Genomic DNA, 22188 nt, shown 5'->3' on the forward strand with positions numbered 1-22188 from the left:
AATCCCAGGTTTTCAAACATCATGATGGGATGTTGCCATGTGAACTCACACCAGCTTTAGGTACAAATCAAAGTGGCACATAACTGCTGGCTTTGAACCCTTGAAGAGTTTGTCCTGCATGATATAGTTAATACAAAACTTTAAAATACTGTGATGGAGTAAATTAGAGTGGTGTGAAATATGATTGTAGTTACAACATCTAATTAGGAACACTGGGAATTACACACTTTTTATAATATATAGGGTGGTTATAAATAGGACAGCTGGAGAGACCAATGGAAAGTTGATTCTTGGAATCTGGTGATGCAATAAGAATATTAAAGGGTCAGCTCTTCCACCAGAAACCAGAGCACTTTACAGTCTTCCTGCTGCAAACTCTAGATGGCTGTTTCCCAGGACAGCAAAGATTTGTTTCTCTACTTCCACAAGCAAGAATTAAATCTTTCATCTTATGTTTTCTTCTGGGCATAGACACAGGAGTAGTTGACAACATTTTTAAAGCTTTTGGTTGATGATGAGCTAGTTTCACTATAAGAGATCATAGAATCCCAGACTGGTTTGGGTTGGAAGCAACCTTAAAGCTCATTCAGTTCCAGCCCCAGGCTATAGGCAGGGACACCTTCCACTAGACCAGGTTGCTCCAAGCTCCGTCCAACCTGGCCTTGAACACTGCCAGGGATGGGGCAGTCACAGCTTCTCTGGGCAACCTGTGCCAGGGCCTCAGCACCCTCACAGGGAAGAACTTCCTCCTAATGTCTAATGTAAATTGTCCCTCTGTCAGTTTAAATCCATTTCTCCTTGTCCTATTCCTACATGCCCTTGTAAAAAGTCCCTCTTCAGCTTGCCTGTAACCCCCCTTTAGGCATCGGAAGAGCTTTATGTATTGGAAGAATACTTGATCATCTTCCAGCCTACATCATCTACATCTAGCAGATAAAGTTGCTGTTACAGAGGGTTCCTGGCCCAGATGCTCTGTTCATAATGGGTGCGCTCGCAGCCCAGAAAGCCAATCGTATCCTGGGCTGCATCAAGAAGAGTGTGACCAGCAGGTCAAAGGAGGTGATCCTGCCCCTCTACTCTGCTCTTGTGAGACCTCACTTAGAGTATTGTGTGCAGTTCTGGTGTCCTCAACATAAAAAGGACATGGAACTGTTGGAACAAGTCCAGAGGAGGGCCACGAGGATGATCAGGGGACTGGAGCACCTCCCGTATGAAGACAGGCTGAGAAAGTTGGGGCTGTTCAGCCTGGAGAAGGCTGCGTGGAGACCTCATAGCAGCCTTCCAGTATCTGAAGGGGGCCTACAAGGATACTGGGGAGGGACTACTCATCAGGGCCTGTAGTGACAGGACAAGGGGTAACGGGTTCAAACTTAAACAGGGGAAGTTTAGATTGGATCTAAGGAAGAAATTCTTTACTGTGAGGGTGGTGAGGCACTGGAATGGGTTGCCCAGGGAGGCTGTGAGTGTTCCATCCTTGGTGGTGTTCAAGGCCAGGTTGGATGAGGCCTTGGGTGGCATGGTTTAGTGTGAGGTGTCCCTGCCCATGGCAGGGGGGTTGGAACTAGATGATCTTAAGGCCCTTTCCAACCCTAACTATTTTATGATTCTACGATTCTATGGCTCTACCACCTGCTTGAGGACTTTCCCTCTGGAACACATGGAGATGGTACAAGCAGGAGGGAGGTTTATCATAGCCTGCAAATAGATCTGCCCTCCGCCATGGAAGGCATGGACAAAGGACATGCAAGGAAGTAGGAATGGCTTTGCTAAGACAGCTATCTCAGAGCCTGGCTGGCTTCAGCATCCTTGGACTGGTGTGTGAAGAAGGCAGGATGGCTCCTTTGGAGATGATGGCAACGTGCAGACCCAGAGGAGCTGCTGTCTTCCCCTCTGGTACTGCTGTCTTCTGCTCCTGAATGAATGCCCGGAGAGTCACTGCGCTCCCATCACATTACTGGGAGACACTCCGACATGGTTTGACATTTAATAAACTGCTTTGGTTTTAATTTTGTTTCTTACTCCCCAATTAAAAGTGCTCTGTTGCTGTGGCAACAGGAGGACATCAGTAACCGCATGGGAAGAGCAGGGTTGTGTTACCACAGGAACTGAGGTGTCAGTTTGTGCAAAGCAGCTCTGTCAGTATGTTTGTCAGTGCCAGCAGGCTTACAGGGCTTTTCTGTTTTGACTTGGTATGAGAGACAGAACACACGCAGGCAGGATTGCCAGGGTCTCTTTCTCTACATTCGCCTTAGGGGGTGGAAAATTAGCTCCAGATAAATAGTCTTGGGCAGTGTATACACAACAAGAGGCTTCTGCCCATGCTTTCAATTGGGTATTGACCAGGGGGGTGCTCAGGGGCATTGGCAGTGCGCACAAGGACGTCACTGTCTCTCTGTAGAGGGGCACTGCGGCATTTTGAAGTCCAGGGATGAAGGCTTGGTGGCAAGGATGGCCCCCATAAGCCATCTGCCCTCCTAGGTTGCCCTCTGACATGTGTGTTGTATCTGCAGGGGCAGAGCCTGCTCTTGGAGGCAAGCCATTCCCCACGATTGTAGTTTCTCGCTACTCGTGTGGTGAGGGACGGAAGCACTAGTTCCCTCCAAACTAGGGCTGAGACATAGAGCATTCACGGAATGCGGGTCATCAACGATTTATTGCGCAGTTAGAATTCCTTATATTTGCCGCCCAAGCACCTCCCCAGAGTCAGCTGGTTCCTGTCCCTCCTGGCAACCTCCCGTCCGTGCACCAATCCCTACAGAGATCATGGATGCGACAGCTTTAGCCTTGTTATTTCATCCTGTCCTAGTCAAAATCTCAACTTGTGGACAAATTGAATAGCTATTCACAGAGCTAGGAGAGTACATGCAGTTCTGACCTTTAGAACAACCTTTTACAGTTACGGAGATGCTACTTTTATCACCCACTACTTGCTATCCTATTTGGCATTCAACTAGAAGCTACCGCACCTTTCTTTCCTGTAAGAGCTGGAAACAACCATCAGAAGCTTTGGTGGTGGTCCTGCACATGAAATTGGATATCTCTCTGCACATCAAATGCTTCATTCCTGACTGCTCCTAGCATACGCCAATTCAGATTTATGTGCTGGGCAATACTTCAGATGAACTGTGTTTTGTGTGCACCAAGGTGCTGGCAGTTTAGCTAGTTGTTTCACAGAATATCCTGATACCTGGTACAAACTGACTGTTACAGTAACCCACACAAGAGGCCCAGGACCGAGTCTCTGTGGCTTTGAAAGAATTTAATCTTTCAGAGCTAACACCTTTCCCATGAGCATTAATGCTCACTTTCCATAAGCTGCCTCCCCTTCCAAGGCAACTGAGAGGAAACATAAATGAAGTTGGGGTCTCCCTGTGGTGTGCTTGAACTCAGACTGCCTTCTGCATAGGGTGCTTGAGTGAAGCTCACCCAAATCCTGCCCCTTGCCTTGGAAGGAAGCACCAATACTTCCCCTAGCTTCTGGCCCAATGGAGAGGATCTATCTGGTTCAGTGATGAAGAAATAGAGCGAAGTCTATTGTGAGGCACCAGCACAGGTTGTCCAAGGAAGCTGTGAATGCTCCATCCCTGGCAGTATTCAAGGACAGGTTGGATCGGGCTTGGAGCAGCCTGGTCTAGTGGAAGATGTTCCTGCCTGTGGCAGGGGGTTGGAACTGAGTGAGCTTTAAGGTCCCTTCCAACCCAAACCTGTCTGGGATTCTGTGATTCTAAGTCAGCATTGCCCCTGCCCACCTGAGAAGATCCCACTCTTTAGGCTGTGGTTGATTACCTCTTAGAACAGCCAGGTTCAGTACTGGTGGGTGGGACAGGGGCAAACAGTTCACTGGAAACTGTCCTGGCACTATTAAACCTCCTCTGCAGTGTTGAGTGCATCAATCTGATCAATAACTCCTGCTCTGAACTAGCAGCTGCTTAACCAGTATGAAAGGAAATCTGATTTTATTTGTCTCGAGAAACTTGCAGGACTTCCTGATCCCAGGCAATACCCTACAGCTTTGTATGGAAAAGGGCTTATGGCCACACAGTGTGCTGGTGCTGCTGGTGCTGCCTAATGAATGTAATAGGGTTTCTGAGGGTGCTACGAGAACATCTGTTTACATCTGAAATTTAATTCAGAGAAAGTTGGTGCTTTGTGGTGGACTTGGCTCCCAAGCTCAGTTCTCTTCCTCAAGGGTCATGGAAGATTTGCTAGCAGTGGTGATCTCCTGGAGGATTTCAAGGCAAGTTAGCTAGTGATTGTGTGGACTGACTGGCTTCACCTCCCCATCAGCCCTCGCTGTTCATTTGCTTCCCCTTTTTTCTTTGTGAAGTTGATGGCAAAGGAGAAGGGATATGGTGCAATAGCCTGTCCACTACCTCCACCCTTTGTGCTCTTGGATCAGCCCAGAGAAATTAAGCTGAAAATGCATGCAAACATGCAGCATCACCCCAGAACTGAGATCTCACCTCTCCAGGACTGTAGGGGACAGATGATTAGTGGTAGAAAGGCAGTTCAGAGCTGCCTGTGTGGGTTACTATAAGCAGCTCTCTCCTGATCATTTTTTCTTTTTCCAACTAAATGTATGAGCTGATCATGCTTTCTGATTTGAAACGTGGTGGACATGGCTTTCTTCTTGGCCTTGCCATGCAGTGGTGCCCCAGGAAGGACCACTGGAGGTGTCTGCATGCTGGGTTGTGGCTGCAGGCTGTGGAGGGACATCAAGTGCAACAACTGCCTGAGCAAGGCCAGGCTTTGCCCCCTACACCTTCCTCAGGAATGGGAAGATGGGGGCTGGAAAAGGGGTGGCTTTTAAGCTGATTCAGTATGATAAAATGTCTGTGTGCACAGCCCATGACTGAAATAAGCAGAGATGTAGTTTGGGTCCAGCTGCTCTTGTTTTCTGAAACCTCATGGTTTGAGAGCCTTGATGCTGAAATTGCTCGGTCTTCATGCTGGGGAACAGGTTTCCTCCTCCTGGTCCACAATTTAGGGTTGGGATTGTTTTATGTATGTACATTTTTTGCTTGGATCACCAACAAAGAATAGAAGATGCTCATCACTTAGTCCACAATGACATAAAGAGCAGCCGAGTCAAAGGCTCAGTCCTGCAGAGCCTTGTGTGCAGCTACACATTGTCCTAGAGCCTTCCTTGAGGTTTTGTTCTTCGAGAGAAAGTTGAGGAAATAAGGATTTTTGCCTACTCACTCAACACAAGACCATCCTGAACTCAGCTCATGATCCACTGTAATGCTGAATATGGTCTTTTCAGCCTTGGCACATCTTTTGCCTCTGGAGTAAACTGAACTACCAAGCCTGGAATAGTGGCAGGCCCACACCAACCACAGACAGCAGATTTAACCTTATGCCATTTGCTGAGTGAAGGATCTCACTAGCAGAAGCAAGCATAGGAAGACACATGCTAACAGAAGCAGAACTTGAACTCGCTGTCAAAAAGCTGTGCAGCTTGGGAGAGGTTGTCTGCAATGTGAATTGAGGGAATCTGTAGTAGAGCAAGTCTATTTAAAGTAAGGGACTTGCACAAGGACAGCACAAATGTCACCAGTTCAAAACCTTTGCGTGCCTCATAAATACAGCAGCAGAACTTGGCAAGAGAAAAGCTTTTGAAAGCTTGTAGTGTCAATAACAGTAATTAAAGAGAATAAAAGCTGGAAGTAAAATGGTTTCGGGACCTTTGACTAAGGTGCTGGTGAGGTGGTGAGGAAAATGTAGCCTAAAATTCCCGTGTTTGGCATCCACAGAAATGTCACAATGCGCCTCCAGATAGGCTGTGCTGCCAAACCAGCCCTGCATAAAAGAAAAGAAAGTACACAAATGTGATGACACGTAGAAGGGAGGATGGAGATGAGATCTGGTTCTCACTTGGAAGAAACTAATTCATAACTTTACAGAACTCAGACTCACTGGATGGTTACACTACTGGGATCTGTTTCTTCTCAGAAAAACCTTCATTTTTTCTCTGGAAGACTGTCTTGCTCCTGTTCTGCTGTCAGCCCAATTAAAAAGTAACTGGTTATATTCAACACATGACCCAACAGCCTAGATAGCTGAGTGATCCATTTGTAATTGGATTAGTAAACCCCGTTCTCATAAAGGAGCAAACATCTGAAGGACAGTTTCAAAATGCAGAAAGATGGGTTCATAAGCAAATGACACCCACATAGCTAACTGGAGTATGTTACTGTGGGGTTGTTCCTGTGTGTCACTTGATTTTCCATTCTCATGATTTCAGTGTATATCAAGAGTAATTCTCCTCTAATCAATGGAGTTAATCTAGTCTTAAACCAACCTACAGGAAAATGAGGACTTAATTACAAACAGACAACCTAGGGGAGTTGTTTCTTATCAAGGGGGAACTACGTAGCAACAATTATGCCATCAACACAGATATGCTGCAAACCAGAAACTCCTACAGCCCTGGAAAATGAAGCACACAGCAGAAAGAAAGGAGGGAATCTGTTCAAAGCCTGTGGGTGAGGTTTTCTTTGGCTCCTGAGTGGGTTTTGACACTTGGGAGGGATGTGTTGTGCTGCTTGAAGTGATTCTGGGGAGACATGCTGTGGATGTGGATCTCTGCTGGGGAAGGATGAGGTTTCCTATGGCCCCCAGCAACTATCTACCAAAACTCCTAAACTAGACCCAGGCTGATTCACATGTCCTGTGCTTTTTTCCCTTCACATTTTCTCTCTCTGCCTCTGACCACAAGGCTAAACATTGCTATTGTCCAAAATGATACTGTTTTACAATGTCTCTTGAGGCTGTGTTTCTAATCTTCATCTGGAGCTTGATTCTTTCCTTCCTTTGAATGAAACGCCTGGCCTTCCACCATGGCAGTCCCAGCTTAGGTCAGCAGCATCACTGGTCTTCTCCTGCTCTGGGTGAAGCTGGTCTCTGCTGCATGGCTAGACATCCCTCTGCCCCATTCCACTGGTGAGGCTGAGGTCAAAGCAGTATTCGTAGCTGTTAAATGAGTTCCCACATGGTATCTTTAATCAGTTATTACAAATGTACACAGTACTGATTAATAGCCTCAGTAAAACCTGGATATGGGTAATAAAGTCTTCACATGTGGCAGATTTTCTGCCATCCCCATGATGATGCAGTATACGGGACACAGAGGTGTTGGAATTCTGCTGTGCCTCTGCCTAGGGGAAGGCAGCTGAATCCACAGTAGCTGCAAGAGCTTCCTCCCTGTCTGACTTAACATAAGAAGCAGTTGCTTGCTTTGGAGGGACAGGTTTCCCCTCAGGAGGAGGAGGATGGTGTGGGTCTTGGGTGCAGCCTCAGCACATTTTCATTTCCTCAAGGGCTCTGTCTCCTTGTCTCGCCACCTCAGCAGAATTCTCCTCTTGGAAGGATGGGACTTCAAGCCACAGGCCACAAAATGACTCCTCTGCTCCTGTCTGTGTGAATTTCAGTGTGTGAAGGGAGAGGGCTGTCAGCAAGGCCTAGGCATGCCTCCTGCCAGGGCCAGCAGTGAAACCAGCCCTGCGCAGAGCCAGAGCACCTGCCCTCAGATCAGGTGCTTTTGCAAGGACACCTGATGTCAGGGGGAGGAATTGCTTTGGAGTCTGTGGCCAGAGTAGACCACTGCAGAAGAATATTTATCCTAAGTTTATTAGCACCTGGTGTAAGCAAGGATCGCATTCCTCATCCCTCCTCTCCCATGTGCTCGGGCATAGCTCTCCTTCCTCCCTGCCTCCCTCCCTCCCAAGCTGTTCCAAGCCTATCCTCTTGCTGTTTGGGAGCAAAGAGTGAGCTATCCCTCACCATGATCCTTGAATAAACATCAAATGACAGACCCAGGGAGGTGGTCCCATCCCAAGACATTTGTTTTATGCTTTTTTGTGAGTTACACTTCAGAGATGTATCTAAGGCCAGGAATGCTCTGTACAAATGTTTTCATTTTACATTTGGAGACATGCAAATAATATGGACATCAGCAGCAGCATTCGGAAAACAAGTATTTTAAATGGCACTCCTAAAACTTGGGACAAAGCAGCATGAGTCAGCAGCACTTCCCAACAGCTCACAGAAGAGATGGATATAAATCCACTTAATAACTGACATGTATTTGAGATGTGCTGAGTAGCTTGTAGTTATCTGCAATTGCTGCTGGGAGAGCTGAGTTGCAATCATACCTGAAGACAGTACCCTGCCGGCATCAGGCTGTGGCGAGATGAAACCTGATCTTCAGAATCAAATGTGGTAGTGACCTTCTGGAAGGATTCTGGTGTCTGATCACCCATGTGGTCAGAAACACATATAAGCATCTGTGAAGCCTTGGCCATGGCACGGGTTTAACCTCAGTGCCTCAGTTGCACAGTACATCCAATACCTAGACGTATTTTTTGTTCCTGCTTCAATCTCTTCAATCCTTTTCTGTACAGAAAGGCACTAGAGAAGGACAAACAGTATCTGACTGTGTTCATCAACATCAGGGCAATGCCACTGCTATCTGCTCTGCGGGGAGTGTCCGTGCTGGGCCCCATCAAATGGGCAGATATTTGCCTTGACCAGGCTGTGCTGTCCTCTGTGAAGGAGCCGATAGTGGTATGGAGCCATCCCTCGCCTGACCTGCATGCCACCCTGGATCTGGGAGCTGCCAGAAAGCTCATTTGTGGGCAGCAAGGAGGTTTTCATCTTCTCGGGGCTCTGCTCCAGCTGTGCTTTTCTGCCAAGTATCCTTGAACACCTCATCTTTTTGCTGTCCCGCTCTGATGCTTTCCAGGGGCTTCCAGAGCAGCATCTTCCACTGGTATCTTGTGGGAATGAAAGCAGCACTCAACCTCTCATTAATTCACCACTAATGCCACAGTCCCATGGCTGCTTTGCTCTCCCTTCTTTGCCCAGTGTTTCCCTGTCACACCACCTCCCTGGCAGCCCTAACTGCAGCTGTATTTGAATAACAAATCCCAAGAGAAGAAGGCAGGCAGCCCTTCTTCCCAGGGAACAGAGTTGGCAGGGTTTTTTTCTTCTTTTCAAACTAAAAATACTCCCTGCATCACTCAAAAAATCAGTATCAAACACATAAAGCTTGTGGAGGAAAAATACACTCCTCTGTCAGTGAAAAGAGAGAGCTTGCAAGGAAGGAACAGGAAAGACTAAGCTCTCTACGGCACAGGGTCTGCATTTTCACAGGTGAGCGAGGATGTTGGACGGTTTGGGGTTAGGTGGGGATCCTTTCCAAGGACCATTGGCAGGACTAGTGTTGCTCATTACCGAGAAATCAAGCCTGAAATGGCATCTGGAAGCAGAAAAAGAAAAAAAAAAAAAAAAAAAAAAGCAGCTCTAAAGATGGATCTGCACCTAAAGAGGCTGTGCTTTGTACCTGCCAGGGAGCAAACACTGCCAGGAGGATTCATCTGACGAGCCTTTCTCCCGGAGACTAGCAAAAGGGGAAGGCAATACCTGCAACTTGAAAGTCATCTTTTGGATATTTTCCTGTTTTCACTGATTGTCCCATACACAAATGTCCTCAGACCTGTCTTAGCCCTCCACACTTCTAATGCCCAAAGGGCTGGGCAGCCATTCAGAGCAGGTTGTCCTGATCTCTCCTGATGACGCAGAGATAAGAGTGAAAGCTCTAAGAGCCTGAGCCAGTTTGGGGCTGAAATCCCCTTTCTGGCACCAGTGACTGGTGCCTTGTCCTCTTACTGTGCCTCCCTGGGAAGACTGAGGCACGATCTTCTTTAAAGCCTTCTTTAGGTGGTGAAATATGTGTTTAGATTCAACCTGTAGCCTGGAGTTCGAGCAAGATGACCATGGTCTCTTTCTTATCAATGATCCCCTGAGACATCTCTTTCCCTTGTCTTAGTTTGAAAGAAAATTAAAAAGCTTATTTTAATTGATGGCATCTGTTCTGGTCAGTGGTTTTATAGGACAGTTAGCTACAGACCTAATCTCAGAGTTGGGAAAGCGACATGGATGGCAAATGTCACCAATCTACAGTGCCTAGCTGATGGCAACTGCTCACCAAAGAAACAGATCCTAGTGGCATTTTAGGGTGTGATTGCATCATCTGGCTTACTTAGAAATGATGCTGAAGTGCATCATTTTTCCTAGAAATGTGTTTCTTAGAAACAGGTTTCTGACTGTGCAGAGGAACTGAAAGACCAGGAGAACAATCCCACCCTGTCCCCACTGCTGCCCATTCACAGCCAGCCCACGCTGTCTGGGAGAACCCAAAGACCAGACAGACCAAGGGTTTACTTTTGAGTGAGGACTAAAGTGTTGCTATGCCAACACCATAGATTCTGATCTATTCTGCTTCCTGATTAGAAGCAGGACCAATGTGAAAAACATCATGCTGGCACATCAGCTGCTCGACAAAGTGGCACCTTCACAGCAGCCTTCCACACGCCACGTTTCCAACTTGGTACATGCCCGCCGCCCACAATCTCTGCCTCCTTTCGTCTCCATTTCACATGGCCTTTCTTCATTCTTTGAGTTTGGACTAAAACTGTGTAACATTGGGCCAGCCTGGGGAAGTTTGGGGTTTTAGAGCTCTGTCAGTGACTGACAGTCTGCTAGAAGAAAGGTGAGCTGATACTGCTCCTGGGTGCAGCTGTGTCTGTGCAATTACATTCCTTGCCTGCTGTTACATTTTCTAGGCTATATGGAGTCCCCATCTCTCCCCTTTTCCTCAGAGCCAGCATGATCTCCCTCCTTCATGAACACAGGATTTCCTCTTGATCACAAGCACTGTGACACGCTTGCTGGGATTCTGACTATGGCTCATCATCACTACTGCTGCCCTATAAAAAGCTGTGATACCAGAGCTAAGATCACATTTTAGCCTTCAATGAATTGCCAGTTTTCTGTTGTAACTACCCAGGCTGGAAAGGAGACTGACAATCTTAAGTCTAAGTAAAACTCCACATGAACACTTGGCAATCTCCAACCTGCTTATTACTCAGATGACTCTTGTAGGCCAAATTCTGACTGCAACAGCAAGCCACATTCTGTTTATAGCCATGACACAAGCTTATTTTGTCTCCCTTCTAAATGTTATCCTTATTAGTAGCATGACTGCAGCAAACCAGACACTGGTTCTAGGGTGATCTTTTTTGCTTCATGAAGATCATCCCATTCTACTGACTTAATGACTACGATTTCAGCTTTGCAGGAGAGCAAAGCCAAGCCTGCTGTTGTTGTTGTGGCAAGGCAAGGTCTCCAGGGTCTGGCCACAGGTCTCAGCTGACTTGGCTGGGATCTCTGGTGATGATGAGTGAGCTTGACTCTCCCTAAGCAGGAGAGCAAAGGCATGGAAGTAGACGATTTCAGGCTCTTCTAGTTGGCACAAACGGCTATTGTAAACTATCTCCACACTCTGCTGTTACTTTATTGCAATCATTTACTGGAGAGATTTTGCATTTTCAGGGGCTCAAGGGATGTCTAAAGGAGGAAAATGCATTAGCGGGATGTGGAAGGCACAGCTTTTGGTTAGAGAGATCCCAGAATTGGCACAGTGGGGCTTGCAGGTCATGCACTATGACTGCAGGCAGAGCTTATTCTGGGCTTTCCCTTGTTCTCTGCTGTCTCCCTCTTTCTTCTGCACCCTCATTTTACAGCAACGATTTCCAATACATTGGCCATCTTAGGTAGCAACAACAAGCCTTTCTTGAATGAGCCAAGCATCTCCCAGGCAACAAGGCAGGATGTGAAAACAAGAAGTGCTTTTCTTTCTGGTTTATGTTTCCCACCTCTTAAGAAATGCTGTGCCTTTTATCTGTCTCTACCGCTCAAAACCATGAATGATGGTAACTGGAATGCACCTTGTGGGGAGACAAAGAGAGACGAGAGTGTGTGAGAAAGGTGGCACTGGTCTTAATGAAAAAGACTGACAGAACTTCACACCTTAGTGAAGGGCAGGCTGAAGTATTTGTCTAGTGCTGTTACAGTGATGAAGCCAACAGACCCAGTACAGCAGGAATGGTTACATGCAGGCTTCAGCTGCAGCTGGACATCCAGACAAATGCTGACACCAGGTAAAACTGGGGTGGCTAATGCCCTCGTATTCCATTTTCCATTTCCTCTCACTCTGTCCTGCTCCTCCACAAAGCAGTCCTAAGTTATGCTTCACTATGGTCCCATTGCTTACCACAGCAGTCAAGCAAGGGTTGGCAGTATCCTCACTGCAAGCACCGCAAACCCAAGAATCCCACATTCACCCCCAGACCACCCCATTAGGTACCAGTCAGTGAGCTGGGACTTCCTACCAGCATGGTGGTGCCTGATTAACCTCGCTTGCCCTTCCCAAAGTTATATAGCTTATGGCATTTCTCAGAGAGCTCAGGTGAGGGACAGGCAGTACGAGCCACCTTGGCTAAATAGACAGAAGTGAGGAGAAGACTTTGAGGAGACCTTATTGCAGCTTTTCAGTACTTAAAAGGGAACTAGAGGAAGAGGGAGAGGGACTTTTTAGCAGGGCCTGTTGTGACAGGATGAAGGGTGATGGTTTTAAACTAAAAGAGGGAGATTCAGGCTGGACGTGAGGAGGAAATTGTTTACAGTGAAGGTGGCAAGACACTGGCCCAGGTTGCCCAGAGAGGTAGTGGATGCCCCATCCCTGGAGATATTCAAGGCTAGGCTGGATGTGGTTCTGAGGAACCTGATCTAGTTGAAGGTATCACAGTATCACAGTATGTTAGAGATTGGAAGGGACCTCAAAAGATCATCTAGTCCAATCCCCCTGCCGGAGCAGGAACACCTAGATAAGGTTACACAGGAATGTGTCCAGGCGGGTTTTGAATGTCTCCAGAGAAGGAGACTTCACAACCCCCCTGGGCAGCCTGTTCCAGTGTTCCGTCACCCTCACTGAGAAGAAGTTTCTTCTCAAGTTTAAGTGGAACCTCTTGTGTTCCAGTTTGTACCCATTACCCCTTGTCCTATCATTGTTTGCCACTGAGAAGAGCCTGGCTCCATCCTCGTGACACTCCCCCTTTATATATTTATATACACTAATAAGGTCTCCCCGCAGTCTCCTCTTCTCCAAACTATAGAGACCCAGCTCCCTCAGCCTTTCCTCATAAGGGAGATGCTCCACTCCCTTCATCATTTTAGTTGCCCTGCGCTGGACTCTCTCCAGCAGGTCCCTGTCCTTCTTGAACTGAGGGGCCCAGAACTGGACACAATATTCCAGATGCGGTCTCACCAGGGCAGAGTAGAGGGGAAGGAGGACCTCTCTCGACCTACTGACCACCCCCCTTCTAATACACCCCAGGATGCCATTGGCCTTCCTGGCCACAAGGGCACAGAGTTGGCTCATGGTCATCCTGCCATCCACTAGGACCCCCAGGTCCCTCTCCCCTACACTACTCTCTAACAGGTCGTTCCCCAACCTATACTGGAACCTGGGGTTGTTCCTGCCCAGATGCAGGACTCTACACTTTCCCTTGTTATATTTCATCAAGTTTCTCCCTGCCCAACTCTCCAGCCTGTCCAGGTCTCGCTGGATGGCAGCACAGCCTTCTGGCGTGTCAGCCACTCCTCCCAGCTTAGTGTCATCAGCAAACTTGCTGACAGTACACTCAATTCCCTCATCTAAATCATTGATGAATATATTAAATAATACTGGTCCCAATACTGACCCTTGAGGCACTCCACTAGATACAGGCCTCCAACTAGACTCCGCCCCATAGACTACAACTCTCTGGCTTCTGTCCTTCAGCCAGTTCGCAGTCCACCTCACTACCTGATCATCCAGGCCACACTTCCTCAATTTAGCTATGAGGATGCTGTGGGAGACTGTGTCAAATGCTTTGCTGAAGTCAAGGTAGACCACGTCCACCGCTCTGCCATCATCCATCCACCGTGTTATTTCCTCATAAAAGGCTATGAGGTTGGTCAAGCATGACTTCCCCTTGGTAAAGCCATGTTGACTGCCCCTCATAACCCTCTTATCCTTGACATGCCTTAAGATGGCATCAAGGATAAGGTGCTCCATCACTTTCCCAGGGATGGAGGTGAGGCTGACCGGTCTATAGTTACCCGGGTCCTCCTTCTTGCCCTTTTTGAAGACTGGAGTGACATTTGCTTTTCTCCAGTCCTCAGGCACCTCTCCCGTTTCCCAAGACTTGGTAAAGATGATGGAGAGTGGTCTAGCAATGACTTCCGCCAGTTCCCGCAGCACCCGCGGGTGCATCCCATCTGGACCCATGGATTTATGGATGTCCAGATTGCTCAACTGGTCCCTAACCCATTCCTTGTCGACTAAGGCAAACTGCTCCACTGACCTGACTTCATCTGAGGTCTCAGGAGTACAGGGCTCTTCAGGACTGCCTCCGGCAGAGTAGACTGAGACAAAGAAGGCATTCAATAACTCTGCCATCTCTGTATCTTCTGTCACCAGGGCACCCATCCCGTTCACCAGTGGGTCAACCTTGCCTCTGGTGTTAGTTTTATCAGCCATGTATTTGAAAAAGCTCTTTCTGCTGTCCTTGACCCCTCTTGCCAGATTTAATTCTAAGGAGGCCTTAGCCATCCTAGCTGCCTTCCTGCTCACTGCAGGGGGTTGGAAATAGATGAGCTTTGAAGGTTCCTTCCAACCTAGAGAGTTCTATGATCCTGCCTTGAGCTGACAAGTAGGAAAAGCCAGGCACAGAGGAGCAGCTCTTACAACAAATTGCTTCTCCTACACACTGCTCCCTTCCAGTGACTGGAAGGCAGCAAGTGACAGTGCTGTGTCCCTGGTTCTGCCACCACCAAGCAGGAGTGAGAGGAAGAGGGCAGCTCCTAAAAATACCTTTGGCATGTGCAGAGGGGATGGGCTGGAAGCTCTGGATTTCTGCATGCACCCTCCTTTTCAGAAGCAGGTTAGATGCAGCTCCAGTGCACATGGCTCCTTTTGCCAACTGCCTCAGGGGGGCGGTTCCATTACATTAAACTGATTTATTTTTTCATATCACTAGCCAGTATTTAAAATGTCCATGTATACATCTGCTCAGCTCCCAGTTCTGGAGTTACACACTATATACAGCATAAGGTCACCACAGACACATTTTGCTGCAAAGCCTGAATGAAAAAAATTTGCTACAAACTTTTTTTAATGCTTCAGCAGCTTTTTAGCTTTCCCTTTCATAGCTGAAGCAGAGACATTTCCAGACTCCCACTGGGAAAAAAGTTCAATGTAAAAGTCACTTCCTGACACCTCCAGCCTCTGAGTGCTGAACCTGTGACCCTGCCACCTCAGACACTTGTATCCGATACTGGGATTCTCTGCTGAGTGACTTCTGAACAATTTCAGCCTTTTTCTGTCTGGTTTATGCTAACATCTACAGCAGTTTCCATACCAGTCTGCAGTGGAATCAGAGGCACTGCATTTCCAAGCAGCTCCTGAGGTCAGCATTGACCCACCAAGGAAGAGACTTTATGCTGTTTCTGGCTGGGATTTCTAAAGCCAGACTATGGAACTGGCTCTTCAAATGAAGAGATGAAAATACATCACTTCCCTGTCCTTTCTGCTTGATCAGATCCAAACACTTGTGTCAACTTCTAGATTCCTGGCTTTAAATCTCCATTTCCCATTTAGTCCACCTGGGTGCAGTGAAAGGGAATCAGCGAGGAGATTGCTTTATTAATACATTTGCACTTCAGAGAACTATTTAATCCAGAGGCTATATGCTATGGCCTGACTCTCTCCTGCTGTTAATCTGATTATAAAGGTAAAGACTAAGCAGTGGCCTACAGGCCAAATAGAGTCTTGTGTAGCCAGGCAAGACTAAGCCTCTGCCCCCTCTTCCTTCATGCACCCTCTTGCTCTCAGCTAGTGGGTGATCTAGCCCTTGGGCACTGATGGTCCTGGAGATGAGGAACACACATGGATGCTGCTCCTCCTGTAGCCAGCTTCTGTCTCCTCACTGACTGCTTCTTTTTTGCCTGCCCTCTTGCAACATGTAAAGGATTTGTGACTTAGCACTTTTACATCTTTTCTGGAGCTCCAGACTGACCTTCTGGGTTGTGCACGGTGGTAACATGCCATATGCTCCTGCTTCCCTATGCTGAAGGATACAAAACAAGGACCTACGTGCTGCCCTCAGGCCATGAACCTTTAGCCGGGCACAACTGCAGGAAAACCTGTTCCCCTGCACCAAGGAGCACGCATAAAAGTGAAAACCTACATGCAGACGATTTTGTTCTTAACTTGGGGACAGGTTCTTACCAGCAAAGAGGTCAGCAAGACCTGGAACATATGTTTTTTGTGATTTATTTTAATGTATTAGCTCATATTTCCTACACTGATCTCACTTTGACTGACAAAAGCTAAATGGTTTAATCTGGACTCTTCTGGTTATTTGCTTCTTTTAGACTGGAGGTATAATTATGGGCAGGAACAAAATGAGAACAGTGAGAGAGGATTTAGTTATTTTACCTTAATAACAAAAGCACAAATAATCTCATTCACATTTATTAAGTAGAGGAGGCGCTTTTTTTGCTCTGAATCATGTCAGGGTGCCATTTGGAAGGGATACAGGAGCAGATTCATTTCCCATGAAGTCGGGGTAGGGGAAGCTGTAATAGACAAGTAGTCACTGAGGAAATCCTGTCCTTCCCTGCTGCTGAACCAGGCTGAGCAGCCGCAGCCCTGGGTCCCCTTCTCTAGCTCTCTTCTCTTGGAGGCTTAAGTGATGAGTAGGGGAAAATCCCCCACTAAAAGATTTGCATTGGAAACCTATGGCTGAGGAATGACTTTAAAAATAGAAAAGCTTTGCTTGAAAAGGGATGAACCATGTAGCATAATACTCAACAAATCGCCTGTGTAATGGCCTCTCTTTAGAGCAGCTGTGCATTAGTAACAAAAGTGGGGAAACAGAAGCCATGTGCTTCTTCATAAGATTAAAATAAATACTGTTTCATACCAATACCAGCAACTTTCTGTGGAGGTTGACTAAGAGAAAGGAGCAAGTGGAAGACCACAACCTACAAGATTTGATTTCTTTCCCCTTTATCTACTGCTACATGAAGGAATACTACTTGCATCTATGAAAGGAGAAGATACTCTCAATTTGACCTCCCAGACTGTTGTTTGGTTTATAATCTTTTGTTGCAGGCTTGTCTGTACACAGGCAGCATGACACCATTGTAAGAGAGGAGTAACTCCTCTAGGACTTTGTATCTTAGAGAAACTATGTTGGGGAGAATTTAATTTAATTTGCCTTTTCCTTTGCAAAGCATAACTCAGGATCTCTACTGCCAAAAGCATAAACTGAAACAAGAACGGTTCACATTAGACATAAGGAGAAACCTTTTCATCACAAGAACAGCAAAGCAGTGGTCCAGGCTGCCAAAGAGGCTGTGCAGTCCCCAAAATAAGAGGATTTCCAATCCAATGGGATAAAGCCCTGAGCAACCCAGTTTGACCTCAGAGCTGACCTTGCCTGAGCAGGTGGATGGGCGAGACACATCCCAAGCTCCTTTCCATCCTGAGTTATCGTATGATCCTAGGAACACTTGGGACCCTGCCCACAGCAGTATCAACGGACACGACGTTTTGTGTAGCCCAGTACTCCATCTCTTATTCCTGGCAGTCCTGATAACAGCTCTCCCCCTCCATACCCTGTACTTTGCCAGGCCTGGCACTAAAGCAGTGCTGAGCTTCTCTGCTCAAACTAGGACTTCAGCTATTTAAGAAAAAAAAAATTTTACATTTTAAAGCTGACTGCCACAGATGGTTTATCAGACATGGAGAATGATTTGTTTCTGTTTTCCTGGGCATAGGTTTTTAGCTGAGACAAGATACGTTGCCTTGCTGAGAGCTGAGTCACTGAGTAATCAACAGATTAATGTATTCTGTTCGAAAGCCATCACCATTAGTTCTCGGCAAGCTCACAAGAACTCCATTATGGTATCATCTCTATATTTGAGATGGAAACTTCTCCAGGATTTGGAGTTCCTGTGGGAAAAATCCCTACAAGCAAAGAAATTAAAATACCCCTTTGCGACTGAGAGAAATAAGGTACCTCTTCATACAGTAACACCACAGCAGGATTTTGGTGTCCTTTCTAGTGAATACTTTCATTATCAACCCTTAGATAAGGAGTTTGGGGTATGTCATACATCTGTCATTTGACAGCTACCTAAAAATAGTCATGACTAACTCAGTGGCATATAGGACTTTGCCTTTGCCAGGTCTTTAATCTGAAATTATTTTATTTCCGGTGAAGCCAAGTAGTTTTACTTTCTCTGGGATGGCAGCATGCAAAAAGGGTGGTCTTGACTTCTCTAGAGCTCTGACTTTCTCTGTGTGGGCTTGGCCTGAGCCAGAAATGCGAAAAAGGAAAGGCAGAGGCTGGCAGGGGCACCTCACAGAGGAGCCACTGTTTAAAAATAGGATGCTGGTTAAAGTAACAACAGAGTGGCAACTGTAAAAGGACAGACTCGCCTAGGTGTGTGGCATGAGGAGGCTGCCAGACATCACAGTTATTCTGATAAGACACATGCTAATGCTGCTGCCTGCTGTCCATACAAACCTCACTGAAGTAATACATCCCCTTGTTTGCAAGCGAAATTGCTGTTGAGGGTATGTAAGAGCCAGTCCAGCCCTCACAGAAGTCAAGTTAATCCTAAAAGCTTCCCTGCATGGGCAGGCTGGTGGAGGGAATTTGAACAGCAGCAAGACTTCTCCTAAGACACCTCTCCTTGCAGCCTGTGGATCTAGCACATTCTTCCTGTTTCCCCATGTCTGTCAGTACCCCTCTCTAGGCTGTCCCTAGGTAACAGAATCGTTTTGTACTGGCCTGGCTAGTGCCAGGGAATGAGAGATTGTAGCCATTGTGACACAGAGGTCCCCAAGGCTACACTTCCTAGGATAAGTGTACAAATGGCATGTCTTAGTAATTGTTCCCGTGCCTCGGTTGGTTGCAATAGGCATACAATGGTGATGTAGATCTTCCCCCCTCTCTCCTCTTCTCTCCAGGTATTCAGATTGTGCAAATGCTTCCTGTTTGTGCTCTGAAGCCTCCAGGTGCTCAGCTCTCTGTACCCAAGCAGTGGTGATTTTAACTTACCCGTCGCTCCTTATCACCGTATTCGATGCCCAAGGTATCCATGGCACGTACAATCGCTGCCAGTGACTGTATAGTGTTGCTGTAGACCACTGGCTTGTACTGCTTCACGTCTTCTCCAGAGAAGCCATCCTCATGGATGATCCTGAAGAAAATGCAAAGGACAAAAACCTCTTGAGAATGTAATTTCAATGGGAGAGGCATTTCAAAGAGAGCTGTGCTCTTTTGAAGAGCACATCTGTCAGCTCGATTCACTTAATTTAGTCAGCATTTCTTTTTAAACCTTTCTGGTTGTTCACCAGTCATGTGTCTGAGCCCAGTGCCTAGAATTAGCATCCCTTTTGCTCTCTCTCAAGGAGGTTTTGTACAGGGTCGGTACATATGGTACCTCCCTCCCAGCAAAACTGCAAATGCCGAAGCCCAGAGAGCCCCATGTTCACATGGAGTGGGGGTGCCAGGCCCCACATTACCTTCCCTGTCAAGATCAGTGGAAACGCTTACAATGACCATCAGATCTTAACCATAGAAACAAGTAATTGAAATGCACCTGGGGTGCCTTACAAAAGGAACTAGAGTTAAAATACCCTTGAAAGCATGGGGGACAAAGGCATGGATATGAGAAGTTACTAGCTGTGTAGCACTTAAAATATATTTACAACCTCCTGCCTCCTTCCCTCTCCTTTAAGAACTGTGCTGTGAGTTTTGCTGCCTCAAAGCATGTTATGTTATCCCCTCTCGAAGTGAGGTGTGAATGAGACCCACATCCTGGTGAGAAAGAGACCCACATCCTATCAGCTCCTCACACTGGAGCAATAGCTCTGTGTGTTAGTCTCTATTAAACTCCGCAAAAGGAATGATGGAGTGAGTTCTTGCAGTCCTTTTCTCAGGTTGGAAGATTGACCCTATAATTTCTTCAACTCCAAGTAACACAAAAACTAAGCAGAACTAAGCCTGGTGTGTCTAGAAGACAGCTTAGATTTGCAGAGCTACAGTGCTTGACAATAATTCTTCTCAGTGAAAACATAAGTTATGATTCTGTCTCTTAAATATCAGGAGGGAGGATGATCTGCTTTGCCAAAATGAAGTCCTTGCTTGCTCATCCTCAGATCTCACTGGACAAGAGAGAGTCCTTCAGTAACAGATCTGGTCACTGGTAAAACCTCTCATCCTGTCTATAACATGGGGTTCTGCTTCCTTTTTTTCTAAATCAGATGCACACCAAACAAGATCCTGACCAGGGCTTGCACCCCCCTGGGGAGAGGCAGCACTAGCAGGAATCACAGTGAGCTTGTAATAGATACAGTGCTGGGATGGTGCTGAAGAATGGGGCTGGATGCGAGCCCCGTGTTGTTAACAGATGACTACATGAAGAACATGGCTGATAGAAACATGCTGACAAAGACACAGATTTACTTCCCCTGATGCTCAGCTCATGAAAGGTTTTCTAACACAAGTGGCTAACTGTCTGCTCTCCCCACAACCTTTGCTCACACATCATTGAACACTGAGCTCCATGGAGGAGCTGCTCCAACACCCTCTGAGTCCTGGAAAAATATGACTACAAATAAAGACAGCCCAAGATAGGCTGTAGTTCAAATTAACTGGTGTCCAGGAAAATTTTAAGCTACTGATCCTAGGAGCTCGGCAGAGACCCCTGCTCAGGTACCCCAGCTCCAGGAAGGAGGAATGGTGCTGGGAACAGCACAAAGGGCTGCTGGTTTGTCTCAACTAGGCTGAGATGAGCAGGGCTGGGGAAAAACCTTTCTGACTTAGTAGAGGACTTGCCAATTTGTCAAAATTTCTTTTACAGCTAGTTTTGATTTTAATTAGGAGTTAAGGGTAATAGCAGACCTCATATTCTGTAGCTTTTAGCCAGTGCTCGTGCTGAGGTTTGGAATAGCAGCATTTGAGTACAGGTGAAGGAGGGGAGCCAGCAGAACTGTGTGTCAGCACTGGGTCTCATGGATCATTTACTGTTACTCAGACAAGTTGCAGAACTTCTGGGAAATGTGTTCTTCGTCAACAGCTGTAGTCAAACCTGAAGAGTTATGTCTGGCACAAAGCATAAGGATCTGCATCAGTCCTGTTCACATTCAGGGGAGACTATACAGTGCTGGCTCCTCTCAGCTTTGAGCATGACAGCAATGAGCTTGGCAGAGTGGGGGACCCGTGGGAGGTAGCCAGGCAGTTAGCAAAAGCATTGACAGAAATAATTCATTCTTTCTGGTTGGTTGGCTCGGGGTTGGGATTTGGGGCGGGGAGAACTGCATGTTGCTTCTGAGTCAACTAGGAGAAGGAAACATAAGAGTAGGGTAAGAATCTCTGAACCACAGCCATGTTTGTGTTGGAAGGGACCTTAAAGCTCACCCAGTTCCAAGCCCCTGCCACAGGCAGGGACACCTTCCACTCGATCAGGTTGCTCCAACCCCTGTCCAACCTGGCCTTGAACACTGCCAGGGATGGAGCAGCCACAGCTTCTCTGGGCATCTTGTGCCAGTGAAGAAAGGGGTGAGGATGGGCATGAGGGGCAGTGTAAGGGCCACAAGAGGATGCAGTTGAGATCTGCTTGTTCCGGTCGCTGATCATGCTGGTGGCGATCGGAGTAGTGCTGCACCTCAAGCTGTCTTTGTTTCTGCCTTTCACTGACAGGCATCAACTAGGGTCTTGATATGGCAAAAAGAGGGCTGAATGGTCATATTCAGAATATAAATAATCTCTGGCCCTGTGCCATAAAGTTATTGCCTGACATTTTCACTTCTAAACACTCAGTGTTTCTAAATACTCCCAGCCAGCAAGCTCCCTATCAAGTAACAGGGCTCCTTGTGCTGAAGGGGCAGAATTAAGTGATGTAGAGTGGCTCAGTGATCCCTCAGTGGCCATACTGCTGACTGGGCAGCATGCTGATGTCCTTCAAAGCACAGCCATAAAAGCATTACTTTTCAAGGGGGCAGAAGAGAGCATGGAGAAAAAACACCCCAATTGTTCTTCCATGAAATCTCTCTGGGAAGGCAGCCACAGCGACTGGAAGCAGCACTGTGGATGCCAGGATTGAAGTTTTGCTGTAGGAAGTACCTACGGATTAATCAATCATGCAGTTAGCACATTACTTAATATGTGAGTGAGCAAATCCCCACTGACTAGTGCTGTTCCAAAGCCTGCTAGGACACTG

General features: G+C 46.9%; 1 protein-coding gene across 2 annotated transcripts in view; it reads right to left on the reverse strand.

Annotated features, from left to right (window-relative positions):
* The window catches only part of GNAO1 (G protein subunit alpha o1), a gene marked incomplete at its 3' end in the record, with an annotated part of 150569 nt that overhangs the window by 78294 nt on the left and 50087 nt on the right, over positions 1-22188 (reverse strand). For both annotated transcript variants that reach the window (XM_080637564.1, XM_080637563.1), the window contains exon 3: positions 19023-19164. In XM_080637564.1, the coding sequence (XP_080493690.1) occupies positions 19023-19164 (142 nt within the window). The remainder of the gene's footprint in view (positions 1-19022; positions 19165-22188) is intronic.

The sequence above is a fragment of the Psittacula echo genome (genome assembly GCF_963264785.1).
Source record: "Psittacula echo genome assembly, chromosome: Z".
Classification (NCBI taxonomy): domain Eukaryota; kingdom Metazoa; phylum Chordata; class Aves; order Psittaciformes; family Psittacidae; genus Psittacula; species Psittacula echo.